At 41.3% G+C, this 20,772-nt stretch overlaps 1 protein-coding gene and 1 non-coding gene across 4 annotated transcripts in view; both read left to right on the top strand.

Moving 5' to 3' along the window:
* The window catches only part of arhgef10la (Rho guanine nucleotide exchange factor (GEF) 10-like a), a 310,750-nt gene that overhangs the window by 277,264 nt on the left and 12,714 nt on the right, over positions 1-20,772 (top strand). For all 3 annotated transcript variants that reach the window (XM_036559119.1, XM_036559118.1, XM_036559117.1), the window contains 2 exons: positions 7,982-8,124; positions 15,290-15,461. In XM_036559119.1, the coding sequence (XP_036415012.1) occupies positions 7,982-8,124; positions 15,290-15,461 (315 nt within the window). The remainder of the gene's footprint in view (positions 1-7,981; positions 8,125-15,289; positions 15,462-20,772) is intronic.
* On the top strand, positions 9,937-10,075 carry LOC118800080. Its single transcript, XR_005006166.1, has one exon. It is a non-coding gene; the product is annotated as a U4 spliceosomal RNA (small nuclear RNA).

Below are 20,772 nucleotides of genomic sequence, written 5' to 3'. Positions count from 1 at the left end.
CTCTACGTGTTTTCCCTCACGCTAATGGGATGGAGCAGTAAATGGGGAGGGGTAATTAAGTGAGATGATTATTATGTCTGCCAATGAAAGGGACTCAATGGAGTAAAAGGGTAATCAAATCAAATTAATAGTACAAATGAGTCCAATTGTCTCCATGTTCAATTTGCTCTTTCATCAACCTTCCTTTCAAACGTTCAAGGATGTTTTTTTTTCTTCATCTTCTTCTTCCTCTACTTCTTCTTTTTTGGCCGGCTGAGACGAGTGCCTCACTGAGTGTTTGAGAAATATTAGTTCTGTCATGCGTTCAGAATGCGGGCGGGGAGATGAGAGTGGATGATAGGATGGCTCTGGGTATGTATTAGTTAGGTAAAAAGCCAATGAATGCAGGATTACCTTGAAAGCAAATTACCATTTCATGAGTCTGCTCTCCGCCATGCTGCCGGGTGCCTTATTCATTTGCTGTAAGTAAGTGTAAAGTAATGACAATGTACACGGCCGGCTGCAAACAAGCTTTAGTATTCTGATACATGACAGATAGCGAGCGAGTTTGCATGTGTATGCGCGGGTGAATGCGTATCCGCGTGTACGTGCATTTATTTGCGTATAAAAGGCAGACATTGTCAGGCATTGCCCAGGACAGATGAAGCCAGTATTGGTATTCAGTTGGCTGCAGGGGTGTAGCTATGAGGGGGGCCTGGGCCCTCCCACTTGAAAGCCAGAGCCCAGATTTCTGATCGGAAAAAAACCTCTCCATTTTTGTCATTTTTTAGTTTTTCACATAATTTGTAAATGTCTGTTGTCCTTTACATTGTTTGTAAATTTCATGAATAATGGACCAAAAGAAACAACCGAAAATGACTTGGAAAGATGTCTGGTTCCATTGACTTACATTAAAAGTAAAGAAGGTTTTTTCCTTTTCCTGTAAAGTTACCATTTTGGAGATACGAGGTTTTGTTCCAACAACAGCGATATATAAGAAACCAATAAAAATATTATATAATGTGAGGATGTGAAGTACAGAGGCACTAAGCATGCTGTACCAAGCTTTTTGCAGCAGTTTCAGGACCCATTCTGCCCATGTGTTACATACAAACCTGGCATATGAGACTACATGTGTAGTATGTGGACTGTATGCATGGAAAAACATGAAATGTGCTACTCTAGCTGATGCATTCACATTTGAGGGAAGCCTCCTCAAAACATAGGAGAATTGCTCAGAAAGTTGGGAGGGATATTACATGTGCAGCTTATTCCACACAATTTATGGTAGCACTTTACAGATAGGTAATAAGTTGGGTAATCAAATGCTAATATTATGGTCTCATATTATGTTTATACAAAATGACCTGATCATTTCTTTGTTGTTACAAAATTATAAGTCAGTAATTGTAGCAGTAACAAGTTGGTAATAAAATGGTAAAAAAAAGTTCTACTAAACCTGAAAATTACATACTTTTTTACTAGTTGTTAAAAATAAAGCATGATTTGACATGTTTATTGTCTAGATCAGGGGTCGCAACCCAAATGTTAAGAAGACCCATTTTGTCCTTTCATCAAAAATCAAACCACCTTTGGAGCCACATTTTATGTCCATTTTACCATCTTGGCTGTAAATACAAGGTAGGTGTACTTTAACCTCTACTGCACACAATATGAGAGCAATTAAAAATAAATAAATAAATATTTGATTCACTTTTCGTGCATAAAATGGACCTGATTGTCTGTGCAGGGGTCCTTTTGAGGTATGTTGCCTGGGAAGAAATGATATAGAGCTGTGTTCCCTGAGGTGGTGAGACCTGGCTTGTGGCTGGCCAAATCCATTCCACTGTTGCACAATGTTGCCTCTAGGCAACAAACATATTTCTGCAAATTCTCATAACTGAAAGTTGAAAAAGTTGAAAAAGAGGGTTAAAAGTGCCCACTAAGAGATAGTTTGACCAAGCACATGCTTTGTATTCACTTACTCAAACTCTTCCCTTTATTGTTAACCCTGTCATTGTCTTTAAATATGTATAATATTATCGTAAAAGTGAGGAAAATCGTTGTTGCCCTGAGGCAACATTGTGCTGTAGAGGGTTAATAAAGTGGCTGGTCAGTGTATAACATAATACAAAATGTAAAAAAGGGGTATAAACTGAAAAATATTAACATTCTATTTACGGGAATTTTAAGTCTGGTGCAATTATTTTTCATTTTTATGACGGACTTTGCCGCTACAATTGCTAACTTATTATTTATTAACAACCAGAATATTAGCATGTAATTTTTTGGTTAGTACAACTTGTTACCACAGTTTTACCATTTTATTACCGACTTGTTATTTCCATAATTACTCACAAATAATTTAGTAACGGTAAAAAAATTAGCATGCAATTTTTAGGTTAGTAGTTAGTAGTAGTTTTAGCCACTCCTGACATCTAGTTCTGCATCTGATTTAAAAATGAGGAGTAAATTTGCATTAGGACCTCAAAAGACATCAGACTTCCTTCACAAATGGCAGCAGACACAGTGGTTAGACAGAGCTTTGAACACATGCTGAAAGAATGTTTACAATTAAAATAAATTCTCTGTTTAAATTCTCTGTACCAGATGTTTGTATGTAAGAAGCTGTGGTGCAGAGAATTCTGTGATTAGGCCACAAAACACATGCACAGTCTTACTGTTTCACAAACTGTAGAAATTGAAGAAAAATAAAATCCCTGTGGATTGTTTTTGTGGGAGGGAATTTGGACAGGGCTGTGCAGTTTGTGTGATTAACTGCAGTCTTAATAAATCAAGGCGCATTGTGGTGGACGCATGCTGCAGTCGCATCAAAGCCCATTTTGCACTGCTCCTGAGTTTTTACATCCTCATGACTTAAGTAAATAAGACAAACTGACAAACCTCTCTTTAAATCATTACATGTTTTTGACGGACGCCGTCACCATGGCAGCTTTCACACAGCCGCGTGCCTCTGTTGGTCACCCAAAAAGCACAGGAAGATGCTTTTTTTTCAGTGCCAAAATGAAAACACAGCATTCGTTCACACCACAGTTTCACTTTACGGTGAGAACTTGTGAGCTGCACTACTTCCTATAGACTAAGCTAGGGAGAAGTAGAACTTGACTGTGGTAAACACTGTTAAAATGAGAGGTCAGCTCAACTTAAAATGATATAGTAACTGATTTCATGGCTTTTCTTGAGTTGACTCAACTTGAGGACACCAGAGTTCACACAACTCAAACTTCTTAGTTGAGTAAAATTCTCCCAGCTACTGTTTCCAGCTCTGCATCTCAGTTAGATAAACAAAACTGAATTTGTTTTTTTACTCAGCTTCTCCACTAGCTGGCGCTCTTTCTATCACACAGTATGGGTATGGACAGCTGTGGGATTGCTGGGATTCAAACTCACAACCTCCTGATGTTGGGATGAATGATTAGACAGCTGCACCACATGAGACGACGCCATACTTTAAATTTAAAACAACAAATATTTCCTCCAGTTTATTAAACATTTGTAGACACAAAATCTGAGCTGCTTACGTGTTCCTGAGTGGCGCAGTGAACTAAGCCGTCACCCCAACAGGAGGTTGTGAGTTTGAGCCCCAACAATGCCACAGCCATCCATAAGTGAGAACCCAAGAGGAACGATGTCTAGCAGGACTGTGTGATGGAGAGAGTCCTGGCTGGTGGGGAAGATGAGTATAAAAAAATGGGTTAATTTTATTTACCAAACTAATATGCAGAGCTAAAAAATGAAGAGAACTTTTGACTCAACTAAGAAGGTTGAGTTGTGTGAACTCTGGTGTCCTCAAGTTGAGTCAACTCAAGAAAAGCCATGAAATCAGTTACTATATCATTTTGAGTTGAGCTGACTTCTCATTTTTAACCGTGAAGAAAACAAAGTTCAGTACTTTGAAAAAGAGACAAAAACATTTCAGTCTTCACCCATTCACTCAACATCTATGTCAAGGTTAAAGTAGGACTCTGATAAATTAGCCTGTATCCACTGTGCTATGCTGTCAGCTGTTATAGTAGCTAATGTAGCCAATCTTGGGTCATGTTTACCATTCCAGATTATGTCTTTTTACTCTGATTATACTACTGGATGGGTCATTTTCTAATATTTTACCTCTAATGAAGTTGGCTAGGTGGTGGTCGTGATCCTCACTGTGTGAAATTCTGGCCACACCACTAGCTGACAGGCCATTGTAGTTTATCACCTTGTCCTGCTTACCTGGCTCTGTCCCCTGGGCATTAAATCCATCAAAGCATAAAGCATGATTAATTGCACCCCTGTGCTGTATGCCTATTAAACATTACAATTCATGTTCAGTGTAAATCAATAGTAAACAGAAAAACTCTCTATTTACTGACTAGTAAGATTACGTCTCCAGAAAACAAAAAAAAAAGCGAGAGGGAGAAAAAGAAAAATCCAATTTTAGGAGAGAAAAACATCACATTCACACATGAGACTAATCAGAGGGCGTTTTGGAACGTATCGGCATGGCATAATTGCTTTGGGGGAGATTTTCTTGTTTTCTTCATGGTGATTTAAGGCAACGAATCTGTCGTCTTGTTTAATCAGCAAATGCCAAACATATAAGAATAATAATGAGGTGTATATGTCGCTAAAGGAAGGAAGTAAAGATATTACACCCCTAGGCAATAAAAAAGCCCATATAAATGAAACACCATGGGAAAATGTCTCTCCCCCCCTTTTCCTTTATTGCTTTCTGAGCTTATATCAGAAAACTGTTTTATTAAAGACCGCGTCTCCGCGCGCTTTGAGTGGACGGCCTCGACGCATTCCCCGCCACCCGTCCTCCGCGGTGAAAGGAGCGAATCTCCGCTGGGTCACCGTCTGTATATGAGTGGCCAAAGGGACATTTTCAAAGCGCCCGCTTGAAAAGAAGGAAGACTGACATTTCGAATATGCCAGGCAATTAACCCGAGGAAGTCAGAAGGCATTGTCGAGCTATTCTGGTTTCAAAGGCAGAAATAAACAACTCGAAATGTTAATTAAATGACTCGCCGTACTTCCTTCTCTAATTTTGCTTCATTAACAGGCGGCGGTGGTGATGGCGGTGGCGGGGGGCTTACGGACTTATGTAACGTCCCTCTTAGTGCTGTCCACGGTGACTGCGTCGCCCGCCCTGTGATTAGATCTCAAAGAAAGAGGCCTGCCTCGTTTGGAGCATAATTGAGACAAAGAAAGAGTTGAGGGGGGGCTTCTCGTTACACAATGTTGTTTAGTCATTAACCTGACACTCTTAGTGCATTAGCGAAGAGAAAGCACTGACAGTTTTCTAGCAAGGTCACAAAAAGCACGGCCCACGAAACGTGTTGCGTCGCCGTCGTTTGCTCTTTTTCTGGGTGTTTAAATCGTTTGGCTTAAAAAAAAAAGAAATAGTCCCAGCACCACTTTTGCCCATTTGTCTTGCAAACACAAGGATTTACTCTGGGGTATTAATGGAACCAATTTAGCTTAAGTGACTCGCTCTAGGCAAAAACAGCGAAATCACCATGCGGCACATTTTTGTAGCTCTGCTACTTGATGTGTTCTTACTTTACTTGAAGTGCTGTTCATTATTGGTAAAAACATCTTAGTGAACTATTAAATTCCTTTTGACATACAGTCTTGTGGAAAAGTCTGAGACCACCTGTTATTGATTTAATGGCTATTAAGTACAAGTTATGCAGGTCGCAGGTGAGATTTCCCAAGAAATTAAACATAAGATCGACTTGCACGAGGAATGGAAAAGTCAAAGTGAAATGAGTGAGAAAACAGCAGTTTTCCAAAACTGCAGTTAGAAAAAGAGGCAGAGAAAATGGTGCTGTTGTAGTCAAGACCATTAGAAGAGACTCTGAGTCAAGGCTGAGACCAGATTAAGATTTATTCAAAATGCAAAAGGGCTAAAAACTGAAATGTAGTTCATTGTACATTCCTTACAATTTATTATACATGATATAGATTATAAAATAGTATTATATTGTAGAACGTATTTAATGAAATAAACCATTAAATAATATAAAGCCTAAAATAATATTTAATAGTATTATAGCCTTATAGGATATTCCGTCCCTTCTTCTTCTAAAATGTATTCACAATCACCACCTAAAGTCAACTGAACTTATTTTAAGCAACATAACATCCATGTTTATTATTTTTTTAAAAACATAGTAATAATAACGTTCTGATCTGCCCTCAGGGATACATAATTTTGGAACCAATGAACATCATCAAACATATAATAACAGCCAGTTAGGCCATCATGGAATTAATCGATAAATTCTCAGCCAGCAGCGAAAAGATTTCCTTCAAACATAAAGAAAAACAGGACTGTTTGATTCATTTGCAGATGTTGCTGATATTGAATAATGATAGAAAAAAAGTTCAGTTATTACCTCAGATGGAGGCATTGCACTCGGTTGTTCTCAAGAACAATATCCAGTCCATCTTTACCCAGAGGCCGAGACAAGACAGAGTCAAAAATGATGTCAAGAACAAGATGAGACTGAGTTACACTCTGGAGACCAGACGTGTACAACACCCTTAGAAAATGGGAGTCTATGCACATCCGTGCAGGACCTGGTACCACCAAGCCTGTCACCATCAGATAAACAGCACTTAAAGCTTTCATCTCTGAGAGAGAGGAGAAAATCAAGCTGCTTCAGATCTGAAAACATCCACAGGTGTTTCTGTCCATCCTTCCACTGTGAGAAGACAACTCTGTCCATCCTTCCACTGTGAGAAGACAACTGTGTGAATTTTAAGAAGTTGTGGAACAACTACACTAAATAAATGAGACGTCAGCTCAACTTAAAATGGCTTTTGTCGAGTTGGCTCAACTTGAGGACACCAGAGTTTGATAAACAAAACTGAATTAAAAACTGCGTTTTTTTTACTCAGTTTCCCCACTAGCTGGCGCTCCTTCTATCACACAGTACCATCTGGCATATTTTCCTCTTGGGCTTCTGGTTATGGACAGCTGTGGGATTGCTGGGATTCAAACTCACAACCTCCTGATGTTGGGATGAATTATTAGACGGTTGCACCACATAAAACCATGCTATGTTTATTAAAACAAGTATTTTCTCCAGTTTATAGACATAAAATCTGAGCTGCCTTATGTGTTCCTGAGTGGTGCAGTGGACTAAGCCGTCACCCCAACAGGCAGTTGTGAGTTTGAGCCCCAACGATGCCATAGACATCCATAAGTGTGAACCCAAGAGGAAGAATGTCTAGCAGGACTGTGTGGTTAAAAGAGTCTTGGCTGGTGGGGAAACTGAGTATAAAAAACAAGTTCATTTACCATATTTACCATAACTGAGATTCAGAGCTAAAAAATGAAGAGAACTTTTGACTCAACTAAGAAGTTTGAGTTGGTGTCCTCAAGTTGAGTCAACTCAAGAAAAGCCATGAAATCAGTTACTATATCATTTTAAGTTTAGCTGACCTCTCATTTTTAACAGTGTAAAGGAAAAAGACAAAAAAGAAAATTCGCAAATCAAAGAAGCTGCTGGTGTCCTCATAACAATGGACTGACCACCCCAGAGTCCAGACCTCAACACTAGTGAATATGTTTGGGATTACCTGGATATGGAGAAGCCAAAAATGCAACCAACTTCTAGGACTGAACTTTGGATTTAGGGAAAATATCCCTGGAGGTTTCTTTGAGAAACTGAAAGCAGGTCTCTCAAAAACAATAAAAGCTGTAGTAAAGGCAAAGTGTGGACACACTAAATATTGAAAATAAAGGATATTAAAGGTAATTGTTGGTGCTTCTTTGTTGTAATATTTTGATGTAAAATAAATGTTTTCGACATTTCTTCATTGGTGCTGAAAAATAAATGGCATAATGGCTGTTTTAGCTGGAAATTAAATAAACTAAGGGTCTCTGATTTTTACACAGTGCTGTATTTTGAAAGAATATATTATTTCTTACATATACTTGTACATTTGCTGTTTGTATGTTGATATTTTAATATGCTCTCTTTAGGAGAGTTTTGGAACCCAGACTCCTGCAGAAAAGTCCCAGTGGGCCAGGAGCCAATTCGGACATTACTGGCCTTAGACGACTCTATATGGGCCAGCTGTGGAAACTCGGTGTCTGCCATTGATGCCTCCAGCCTGTCCACACGGGTAGGTTTTCTTTCAGCAGAGACCTGTTCGATTTCTAAAGATGCTTACTCATTCTCCTCTAAAAAATAGCAAGTGGAATGGCACAGGCCACAGCTTATGGGAGCTTCGCAAGCACTGACTGACAAATTAGATTGTGTGTGAAGATCAATAAGGCTGTGGCCCTGCCATCCATTCCTGTTGTGGTCAAAGTTTCTCCTCTGGCGTTTGTCGTTTCTCACTTACAAACTGTACAGACTGAGGGAATAAACCCTGACTTCACATAATCTCCCCCCGGGGATGCTTTAGCTACAGAGGTATCATACCCTGGGGTCTTGCCTTGTAGGCCTTAGCTCCCCGTAAGCCTTTCTTTAGTTGAGCCTTTTTAGTCTCATCCTCTGAATCAAACATCTCCTCCATCCCTTTTGAGATTTCCCTGGATGATCCCGTCAGGTAGGAGATTTGGGCCAGTGCTGAGTTAGCAGTACTTTTGCTGCTCGCGGCTCAGGCCAGTGCCAGAAATGACCGAGCAATGGAAAGCGCCGTGTCGTTCCACTGATTACATCAGTATCCCTCCCTCAGTAGAGGCATCTTGGCCATCAGCTGCAGCGGAGCAGCACCGTTGTGGCGGTTAACTTTCTTCCCAGGACTCCCGAAGCCAAACTGCGCACAGCCAAGTGTGTCGCCGGAATTAGAGCTACAAGCTGGGGGAAAGTGTGGCCCTTGCCTCGCCCCTGACCGGCTCCTCTCTTGCGCGACTGCTACAGATAGTTGCCAGGTTAGCTTCCTGCTGCCCTGAGTCAATGATGCCGTTTCGAGTGAGCGGGATGGCTGTGGACTGGGCATGCTAAGCGTGTGTTCCCCCATGGAGCAGCTGTGCAAACGAGCAGCACAGCTGGGAATGAGGTGTGCAGAGTAAACATCAGAGAGCCTCGTCAGACTCAGGTGAGCAAAATGTCTTCTTCAGAACTGCCTTTTCCGCACTGGAGTATTTGACAGGATCCCTGTGGCTGCACAGTGCAGCAAGAAACCACAACAGGGAGGTCCTCATGAGCACATTGTGACCTGTGACACATGCCTTATCACATGTCTGGATGACTCTTAATGATCAACCTCACACTGCACTGTGCATCAATGTGATCATCCTCCACTGGGGGTAAAGGGTCAACAGCAGTGTTGACTTGATAAAATGTGTGCATGCAGGTCATTTCAAGCCAAAAATGTGTTCACATTAATAACTAGTGTTGAGGGTAATGTGGTATGAAGTAATGTGTTTTCCTGTATCACAGTACTGTAACGTGTAACTGTGTAAATCCGGTACCACTTTATTTCATGATACTTTAAGTACATAGTATTTAATAGGTAAATATTTAGTACTGTAATACTCTGGGACATATTTGCATGTAGATAGTTTATACCAGGAATGTACAACAGTGCTTATGCAGAACTTAATGGCAAGTCCTAAATATGTTGTACTTACAAGAAGTACATGGTGCATACTTTGCAAGTTCAGTATGTAAATACAGAGTAACTAGTGTGAGAAATATCATACATATTTTAGCTTTTCATGTTGGGAGGACACAGTAGTGGTAGATACAACCAGACTGTTTCAGGAAGAGTAGATATGCTACAGACAAAGGTATAAAAATTGTCGGGTACCTTCCTCTGAGTGCTCAGTATGTATCTTTTTTCCAGGACGTTTAATTCATTACATATTTATTGGTATTTTGAGTGCCATGGACACCACAAAGACAAAAAACAGATAGACCTACTAGAAAACATATGAATTAATATGGAATTAATGATTGTACTGGAGAAAAGGTGCTTACTCTGCAATTCTCTCAGAAGGTAATATCGTAGCCCGTGACGTTAATCTGAGGCCCGATCACTGCTGGTTGAAAACTTTACCCAGTACCCCGCTAGGATGACTTGAAATATACTCAGCCGTGGCAATTTTTGAGACTTGTGATTTCATTAGTCCAGCACAGTCTAACAACGTCTAAACTATGCTGGACTGTTGATCAGAAGGAGGTCCATCATCCTTTTACCTAAACAAGGTGCTGGAGCTGGTGGTGGCTTCTGGGAACTGGGGGGCATTCCAGCTTAAAATTAGAGTTTAATATGTTATGCGGTTCTCTGCAGCGCAGCATTGTGTCCCTCGGCATCATCGATTTGACAGAATTCAAGATTGCGTTCATGTTTTCATTCATCAGTGTGTTTTCACTACACTACCCAGCATGCATCTTGCAAGTTCATCCTACATTTCATCTGGTGACTGATGACCTCTGAACAAGGATTGCCTGAAATTTATCCAAATTATATGCTTTGCCCTGGAGAGTTCATTTATAACAATGTCCAGTTCCAGGTTCTGGAGGGCCTAGTGTAATTTTGTGATTTCATTAGTCCAACACAGTCCAGCACAGTCTAGCAGAGTCCAAACTATGCTGGACTATTGATCTGATGATCTCTGTGCTTTGCCTTGAAGAGTTTGCCTATAATAGTGTTCAATTCTAGGTTCTAATTTGATGATTTCCCTATTCAAACAGACTTGATTCAACTTAGAAATTAGTTACCAGGTTTAAAAGTTGTATTTACACAGGAAAGTCACATTCTGTGCTTTGGGCCTCTAGAACCTGGAATTGGACATCAATATAGACAAACTCTCCAGGGCAACACAAATTATGTTTGGACCACTTTCAGGAGATCCTTGTGCAGAGTGTTCTGCACAACAGATCTGTCTAATGGAGAGTGATGCCCTAATGTCTAAGCACAGCAGGCCGAACCTTTAGTTTATCATTGCTTTAGACGCTGCACTGCAGTAGTGTTTGTGTAAAAAGTATCCGGATTCGACGTCTACAGGGTGTCGATGAAGGACAAATTGAACATCAGCGTACAATGCAGCATAATATGTCAACAATCCATGAGTGCTGTTGTGTGACAGCTTCTGGTACTTCAGTCTTCATCGAAATCTTGATTCTCCTTGTTTATGTTTGTGTTGATGCCTCTGAAATGGGCTGCAGAGATTTGCAATCGTTCTTTTTCCTCCTCGTTCTGCGGCTGTACTCGGGATATAAAAAAAAAAAGACGAATCGAGCCAATTTGAACCGAGCTGAGAGGGAGCGAGAAGGAAGAAGAAGAGGGGAGAACGCAGCCAGTGCCGGGGCGAGTCAATTAAAAGAGAAAACACATCAAAGGCAGCTTTCCTCATCTCCCCTCCACTCAAACAAAAGGAGCTCCCTTTGGCAAGGGCACGAACAGGTGCTAATCCCTGTCTGATGATGTGCAGGGGAGAGAGAGAACGCCTTATTCGTTTCCAGCACTCCCCCCCTCCACCAAATCACCCCCACCACGTAATCTGCCTCACCCTCACACTGGAGAACCCACGGTGGGAGTTGCAGAGCTCCTCAGTGACGGACCTTAGGGGCCTGCGTGCAGAGGCCCGATAAGAGGCAGTGCAGTGTTCCCTCTTGCCTCATTAGCCGAGATGCGTGTGAAATGGCTCTTCTTCCCCCATGGACTTTTAAAAGGTGCTTGGAAACGGGGCCGCATTGTTTTCCAAGGCACCAGAGAGAGGCTTTAGCCGTGAATCACTTTTTAATTGAAGTCGTCTGTTCTCGAGTCATTAAGACTTGCGCACTGTGTGGCCCGTGTACCTGCTGCAAGCACTGAGAGCTTTAACGGCCGTGTCCTCAAACATAAGACTGCTCATCGTTCCCTTTCGTGGTGTAGAAGGAGGCCCATCATCCTTTTACCTAAACAAGGTGCTGGAGCTGGTGGTGGCTTCTGGGAACTGGGGGGCATTCTGGCTTAAAACTAGAGTTTAATATGTTATGCGGTTCTCTGCAGCGCAGCATTGTGTCCCTCGGCATCATCGATTTGACAGAATTCAAGATTGCGTTCATGTTTTCATTCATCGGTGTGTTTTCACTACACTTCCCAGCATGCATCTTGCAAGTTCATCCTACATTTCATCTGGTGACTAATGACCTCTGAACAAGGATCGCCTGAAATTTATCCAAATTATATGCTTTGCCCTGGAGAGTTCATTTATAACAGTGTCCAGTTCCAGGTTCTAGAGGGCCTTTGTCTAGTGTAATTTTGTGATTTCATTAGTCCAGCACAGTCCAGCACAGTCTAGCAGAGTCCAAACTATGCTGGACTATTGATCTGATGATCTCTGTGCTTTGCCCCAGAGAGTTTGTCTATAATAATGTCCAATTCTAGGTTCTAGAGGGCCTTTGTCCAGCATAATTTGATGATTTCTCTATTCAAACAGATTCGATCCAACTTAGAAATTAGTTACCAGGTTTAAAAGTTGTATTTGCCCAGGAAAGTCACACTTTGGGCCTCTAGAACCTGGAACTGGACATCAGTGTAGACAAACTCTCCAGGGCAATACACATTATATTTGGACCACTTTCAGAAGATCCATTGGGAATCCCTGTGTTGCCATCCAATCATGACCGCTAGCCTTGCCACTGATCTATAGGCCAATAAATACAACCTAGCTAGTATTAATGCAACTTGGTTGTTGAACAAAATTGTAGAAGACTGTGATTCTGTCTTTATTCGGCAAAAAATAGGCACCAGAGACAAGTGCTTTACCTTTTCAGTCAGAGAAAAGAAGCCAAGCTGAAATAGACTTCTACATAGCCAGGTAGATCACCTTGCCAGTTCTAACTTTTAGCTCATTGTCCTCTTCATCATATGAGTCATTTCTGGTCATTCGAGTAATCCATTCTGTCCACTCTAGCAGTGATTTGAAGACTAGTTATATGGCTGCGATAAGATATTTGGCTTCCTAGTATCAGTGTACTATCTGCTTTCCTTCTTCGTTCACCAGCTAATGCAAGAAAACCCCAACCATTTCAAACAGCCCTCCCTCAAAGAGGAGTTGTGGTTTTTCAAAAATTCTTCCTATCTTCAAGATGCATGTTCAGAAGGGGGTTTTCCCTAGTCTTGCTCTGGAGACTACTGAGGCACTGTTGTAGGATGCGAGTAAACATGTTCACAACAGATGTAGCATTGGTTACATTTTTCATTTTGGCAGGAGGGTCCCTGGAAGAACTGGCCTGCGCTTCCACCAGCTTGGCAGAAGAATGATTACATAGTGTTCAGCCCCTTTTTGGTAGTTACTCTGCTCTGCTCTTCTGAGTCTGGTGAGATCCCTTCTTGGATTTCCACATTGGTTATGGACTACTGATGAATTATCATTTGCTGCTGTTTCCAAAAAACGTGGAAAATAGCAGGTCTCCTTCAGAAATCGGCAGCTGTAGACAACTTTATCTGGTGATGTCATAACCTTAGCCCATGACCCATTTCATTACTGGTTCCTTGGTTCTAGACCAGTAGGCCTATGGAGCTGGATTTCCTGGCTGAGACATCCTGTTTTGTTGCAGGGGAAATGCACAGATAGTTAGAAATTAGTTATGAACACTGAAACCTTGTGGGCCCAAAAAGATTAATCTGATTTAAAGGCTCCTGAATTATATTACGTGACCCTTATTAGTCCCACAACGGGGAAATTTCATCTCCGCAACCTAACTCATCCGTGCAGTGAAACACCACATACACACTAGTGAAGACACACACTAGGGGGCAGTGAGCACACTTGCCCAGAGCGGTGGGCAGCCCTATCCACGGCGCCTGGGAAACAGTTGGGGGTTAGATGTCTTGCTCAAGGGCACTTCAGTCACGTGCTGTTGGCTGAGGGGATTGAACTGGTGACCTTCCGGTCACAAGGCTGGTTCCCTAACCTCCAGCCCACGACTGCCCCCAGTAAAGCAATGGCACCCAAACATTTTTGGTCTATGCCATCCTTACTTAGTCTGCCCTAGTTTTGAAAAAGCACTGCTCCTGATTTTAAATGCGAATCACATCTAATGACCAGCTGTGTGTGAAGCTTTTGAACAGAACACAGCAAGTCTAAATTGCCCTCTCAGTAGCTTGATTTTCATTCCTCTCACTGCCTTAAACTATATTTTCATCCCTATTAGTATCTAAAGCCATAAATCATCTCAATAACTTTGCACTGCGCTGAAAGTTTCAGCGCTGTTTACACCGGCACACGGCGCGCTGCGGAGAAGAATGGTCAAACGTCCTTAAATTGGCACCAGCATGGCTGGCGGATCATTAGAGGGAGGTCTTGCCGAGATGAGGACTGCTTTCCAATAAGGTGAAAATGACCCGAGACCAGCCGCTTGGGCTTCCGGCAGTAATATGATGTAGGGACACTTACTGAGGGAAACCCAGTTCATGAAAACAAGCCCTCAGCCACTCCGAGCAGCACCTCATTTATGCTTCTGCGCTCACTCTTCCAACTCTGGATCTTCATGATGTCAAACGTAGACTTGAGTGCTTGAAGGCCGGCTGTTTGGAGAGGATTTTAAAACTTGATGTGTACGAGAACAAGCTGTCACAGGGAGTAAACAGAACAGTAGATATATCTATAATGGAACTGGTGCCATTATAGTTTCAGTGATCTGTTTTCTGTCTTTTCCTACAAGCAAATGAGAATGGGAGAGAGAGAGAGAGAGAGAGAGAGATAGATAGAGAGAGCTGTTACAATCTGTTTTTGTTATGCCCTATTGAGTTCTATATCAAACTGCTTCCTCATTTTGCCCGCTTGTTGATTCTCATTGGTCTCAGGTTCATTCTGGCCTATTTTTTAACCCATTAGCGTTGCCATGCGTAACCGCTGGCGAAAATGAATTAGCATTAATGGGAGAGGCGACATTAATTTGATGATTTTTTTTTTTCTCTGTCTCTCTCTTCACATAGATGGAAAGTACTGAGCCTTATTTCCAATAAAAAATATGTTTTATTTTGTCTTTTTCTTTATTTTTAATGGATAATATCTTGTTTTTTAGAAGGTTAGCGCTGAAGGAAATTTGCTATGCAGTGTGTCTTGGCTTTGCCCATTAGATTAAGCTTTTCAGTGACCCCAAACCAGTCCACCTTGTGAAGCTCCTATAGACTTGGACTATGCACATCAGTATCCTCAATGCTAGTGTTGCAGTGAGCCCTTAACTTTCTCCGCAGGATCATTGTGTTCATTGTCTTTGATGTAAAATGACCAAAATGAGCACTTAATCGTTTTCTGCTTTGTAGTTTCCATGGTTACTTTCTCACCTTTCTTTCACATAACCTTACCCCCCCCTTTTTATTTTTGTCCCCCTCTCTTCCTCAGAGGTTCGAGGTCCACCCTGACCCGATGGTGAGTGTTGCCCACATGGTGCGGGCCGGTGGAGGGGTGTGGATGGCTTTCTCCGAGGGCTCCTGCATTCGCCTGTTCCACACTGAAACACTGGAACACCTTCAGGAGATCAACATCTCCACACGGGCCTCGTTCCATAACCCCAGTGAGTGGACCACAATCAGCTTTTCCCACAGTTAAAACTGACCACTCAGCAGCAGCAGCATGCAGATGCACAGTGTAGATTCACAGAGGAAGCTAAATGCAGTGACCCTGCTGTAATTTCAGGGACAAATTGCTTAAGTGAAGTACAAAGTATTCTTTTAATGTTTCACATTTGGTTACCTGTTGGCATGGCAACAGTCATTTTCTCACATGGAGTCGTATCACATAGTTGTCTAACATTACCACACAGGGTGCTGCGTAGTGCTGGGCGATACGACCTCAAATCAATATCACGATTAATTGAATGTTTTACCTCAATTATGAATAATGAGCCAGTATTTTGTTTTTGTTTTTTGTTTGTTTGTTTTTTGCCCTCGTAGTTCACTGACCAGGTTTGTGCTGTAAATATGTTCTGCATATCTTAATGTAAATCGTCTCAACAGCCAGATCGGAATTCACACAGCTTCTATGTTAATCCAACTCGACATTCATCATAATTTCGCGGTGCTGAGACTTTTAGAAGGCACTTATTGCAACAAGGCTGCAGCGTCAAAGAACAGTTAAAAGCCTGAAAGCAAAGTTTGAAGAATCCGAGGACACGAACCAAAGAAGTGACCGCGCCCTTTTTACGGCTCGAACACATTCTGGGTGATGAGCCCAGCTGTCAGACAGTGAAGCTTCATGATGGCTCCTGTGATGCTGGTGAAGATGAAGCTGATCCTCCGGGAGCGACTGGCGTTCGTTGGCGGTCGTGATTGTTTACCTCTGGATGAGCCGTGAAGCAGCGTGACGCTCTGTTCTTTTGCGCATGTGGCTCAGTTTAGGAGCTGATCTGTTCAGACTGATGTCGCATACCGATCACATTTAAAAGATAATGTGAACAGACAAACAAAAAAAAATCAGATTTTTTGGTGAGAAAATCAGATTTGTGCCACTTTTACCTGCTGTGTGAACGTAGCCTTAGCTTCCATGTCGCAGACTGGATGTGGTGGAATCACATGACTAGACGCGCGGTAGTACGTTTTTAAGGGGACGGTACATGAACACACAGAGTGGGGAAAGGATTAACCGAATTAAAAAAAATCGAAATAACATACATGGGCAAGATTATGTCAGTTAGAGGTTCTGAATGTTGGTTTTGATTACTTTTCGATTAATCGCCCAGCCCTAGTGCTGCATGTGCTGGAGCACCTGCCCTTTAATGTTCATAGTGCGCCTTATTTATTTATTTATTTATTTATGAAAGACTTGCCCGGGCCCTTATCAAGAAAAGAAGATAATCTAACTAAGATGATAAATTCCCGCATGTTTAGCCACCCCTTTCTTTGACAGACAGATCTCAAGCCCCACCTTAGCAAATGATTAGCCCTCTAACCTCTGCTTAGCAATCCGTCAAGTTTCAGGCCTTTAACAGCACATCCTGGTTTCTTCTCAACATATTTTGAATATAAAGCGTCAGATATGGTTATAAGATGGCTTGGGAGACACTCATCTGATAGACTGAAGGATGTTGTTTTCTACCTGTTCCCAAACAAACAAATATAAAACACATAAGCTTTGGATTCATCTATGTGGAGAATCTCACCATTGACTGAGCACATGCACCACAATCAGTGACACCTGTGTTTGCTTAAAGGTGAGTCATTGTATTTGCTGTGTAGTTGGTACTATGAGCTAGTTTGACTGAATAATAAGCGCTCAAAAAAGAACACCTGTAAAAGGTGTCTGCCTTAGTCTTAGCGCCAAGAGTAACAGCAATGTGTAATTTTAGCTGGCATGCTAAAAGTTTGCTGTTGAGGAAGCTTTTTTTTCACAATGAACTGGTTTTAATGTAATGTATTCAATGCTTTTCTCACATTGGCTTTTGAGTAACTTTTTTTAAATAGACAAAGGGAATCCAGCTGATAACTATTAGATTATTTGTTGAAATAATTGACATAATTATATATACATACATACATCATCTAAACCGCTTATCCTTCTGGGTCGCGGTGGGGTGCTGGAGCCTATCCCAGCTGTCACTGGGCGGAAGGCAGGATACACCCTGGACAGGTCGCCAGTCCATCACAGGGCAGACAGACATACATACATACATATACAATCACACACACATTCACACCTAGGGGCAATTTAGCATTTCCAGTTGGCCTGACTGCATGTCTTTGGACTGTGGGAGGAAACCCACGCAGACACGGGGAGAACATGCAAACTCCACACAGAAAGGACCCTGGTCGCCCGGCCGGGAATCGAACCCAGGCCCTTCTTCTTTATTTATTATAAGTGACATATATAAACCAAAACCTCATATCTCCATTTTTGTCGTTTTTCAGTTTTTGACATAATTTGAAAATGCCTGTTGCCCTTTAATTTGTGTGCAAATTTCATGATGAATGGACCAAAGTAATAGCCCCCAAATTACTTGGAAAAAAGTCTGGTTCCATTGACTTACATTAAAAGTAAACATATCGCTGTTGTCGGAACAAAACCTTGTATCTCCAAAATAATAACTTGAAAAATATACTTTAACTTTAATGTAAGTCAATGGAACCAGCTTTTCACCATAAACATTATGCACAATATAAAGGGCAACAAGCATTTTCAAACTATGCCAAACACTGAAAAACGACAAAAATGGAGATATGAGGTCTTGTTCTGACAGCAGCAATATATATGTGCATATATGTGTATGTGTGTGTGTGTGTGTGTGTGTGTGTGTGTTTGTGTGTGTGTGTGTGTGACTCATTCGTTACCTAAGCCGCTTATCTTCCTAAAAATGTAAAAATGTTATGATGAAAATAAGCATTAATTTCTGTGACTCTAGTGAGCTTTTTTTGTTAATTAGTTATTTTAGAAGGTAGACTGAAGTTTTATTGAATAGGAAATGATAGATAATATCACTAAATAGTGTTGCTGTACTTGAATCTGTTCTTGGTCTTGAGTCCACTCTTAAGATCTTACACTGATGGTCTCAGTCTCATCTTGATCTTGATATCATTTGCACTTGGTCTTGTCTCGATTTTGGGGTCAGGATGACTCAGGAAATTGTTCTCGAGACCAGCTGAGTGCGATGCCTTCGCCACAAAAGCTTCTGTGGCCTTTAACTGATCAGACGTTTGTTCTGATTCACCTAATAAGAAGGCTGATGTTGTTTGTCAACTACAGTTTGCTGGGTGAAGGATAAGTTCATAGAATTGAACAGTGAAACGTTTTACACTGACTTGCACTGAAAATATCAACATAACTAGCCAGCATGTTACCAACTAGATACACATATGATGTTTTACTTTTGCAAACTACAATATTTGTCAAATTTAAAACTGGTTAAATATCTGTTTTGTAATACTGATGGCCAGTGACTCTCTAGCCGTACCACCAGGGTCCACCACGGGCCGCAGAGGACAGGTTGAAAACTACTGAAGTACATGTTCAAACATTCACTAAAGAGGAAATCAGAATGTAATTATAACGTAATATGTTTTAATTTAATAGTAAAAATGAATGTGTGCTACATTAATTATTAATATATAGCAGAAAATATATTATAAAATGCATTATTATGTTTTAATATTATATCATGCATAATGAATAACAATGAATGTATGATGAACAACAATTAACAACAAATGAATTTCATATATAGATATATACATACATACACCAATCAGGTACAACATTCTGACCACCTCCTTGTTTCTATGCTCATTGTCCATTTTATCAGCTCCACTTACTATATAGGTGCACTTTGTAGTTCTACAGTTACAGACTGTAGTCCATCTGTTTCTCTGATACTTTGTTAGCCCCCTTTTACCCTGTTCTTCAGTGGTCAGGACCCCCATGGACCCTCACAGAGCAGGTACTATTTGGGTGGTGGATCATTCTCAGCACTGCAGTAACACTGACGTGGTGGTGGCGTGTTGTGTGTGTTGTGCTGGTCTGAGTGGATCAGACACAGCAGTGCTGCTGGAGTTTTTAAACACCTCAATGTCACTGCTGGACTGAGAATAGTCCACCAACCAAAAATATCCAGCCAACAGTGTCCTGTGGGCAGCGTCCTGTGACCACCGGTGAAGGACTAGAGGATGACCAACACAAACTGTGCAGCAGCAGATGAGCTATCGTCTCTGACTTTACATCTACAAGGTGGACCGACAACGTAGGAGTGTCTAATAGAGTGGACAGTGAGTGGACACACTGTTTTTAAACTTCAGCAGCACTGCGGTGTCTGATCCACTCAGACCAGCGCAACACACACTAACACACCACCACCATGTCAGTGTTACTGCAGTGCTGAGAATGATCCACCACCCAAATAGTACCTGCTCTGTGAGGGTCCATGGGGGTCCTGACCACTGAAGAACAGGGTAAAAGGGGGCTAACAAAGTATGCAGAGAAACAGATGGACCAGTGTTGACCATGCTGTTCAGTGAGAACAGTTCAGCTGCTCTTATTGGTGAGCTCAGCTGAGTCGATTAATTGAGTACCTGATCACTCAGATGATGACGGCACTACAGGAAACTGTATCATGGAAATCTTAAGAACAGTTATTGGTCTATTCCATATGTAACAAACATCCAGAATCACCTATTCCAGGAGATCTTACTGGTCTTGTGTCCTTGTGCCATCTAATTAAGCCTATTATCACAGCCAATGTTTTACCTTTATATTACTAACAGCTTCTGACTTGATAAACAACACAAAACACATTCATGACAGATATTATAAATACCTGCAAAATGCATCCAAACGTAACCTTTAGCATGAGGTTAATATCTATAACTATACCTTATACAGCGGCCAGTGTATTAAGGTCACTAATTAAACACTGGCATCTCAGTAATTCTGGTACTAGTATTGTGTAAATATGCACAGTGTTTATAATGTGGCATTGATGTAGGTCTATTTTTGTATCAGTTAATGAGTGAAAATCAATTTTCTATAATTTTTTATATTAATTCCTGATGTTATTTTTAACATGTTTTGAACTCGTTTTTCGATAATGTGTGTGACAGGCCTTACTTCCCTGGATTTATTAGTTGAAATGGCAATTAAATTCCGTTAAAAATAACTCAGGAAGTTCAGATTGAGTCCACAGAGGCAGCGTGTGGGCAGTCGTGTTGATACACTCATAATGAGGCAGACGGGGTGCAAAACTGTAAAATTAGAAAGCGGTGCAGCTCGCTAGAAACGAGGAGTGATCATTATTCATCAGCAATCCTTCCTGAGTTGACAGGCTGAGGTATGTGCACCACGAGGGTCAGAATGTGAATAGATGGGAGGCTTGCAGTCAGTGTACAAAGGCTTAAATGTACCAC

This window comes from Colossoma macropomum, unplaced genomic scaffold (genome assembly GCF_904425465.1).
Source record: "Colossoma macropomum unplaced genomic scaffold, Colossoma_macropomum, whole genome shotgun sequence".
Taxonomy (NCBI): domain Eukaryota; kingdom Metazoa; phylum Chordata; class Actinopteri; order Characiformes; family Serrasalmidae; genus Colossoma; species Colossoma macropomum.
This window is presented reverse-complemented; position numbering and strand designations above follow the sequence as displayed.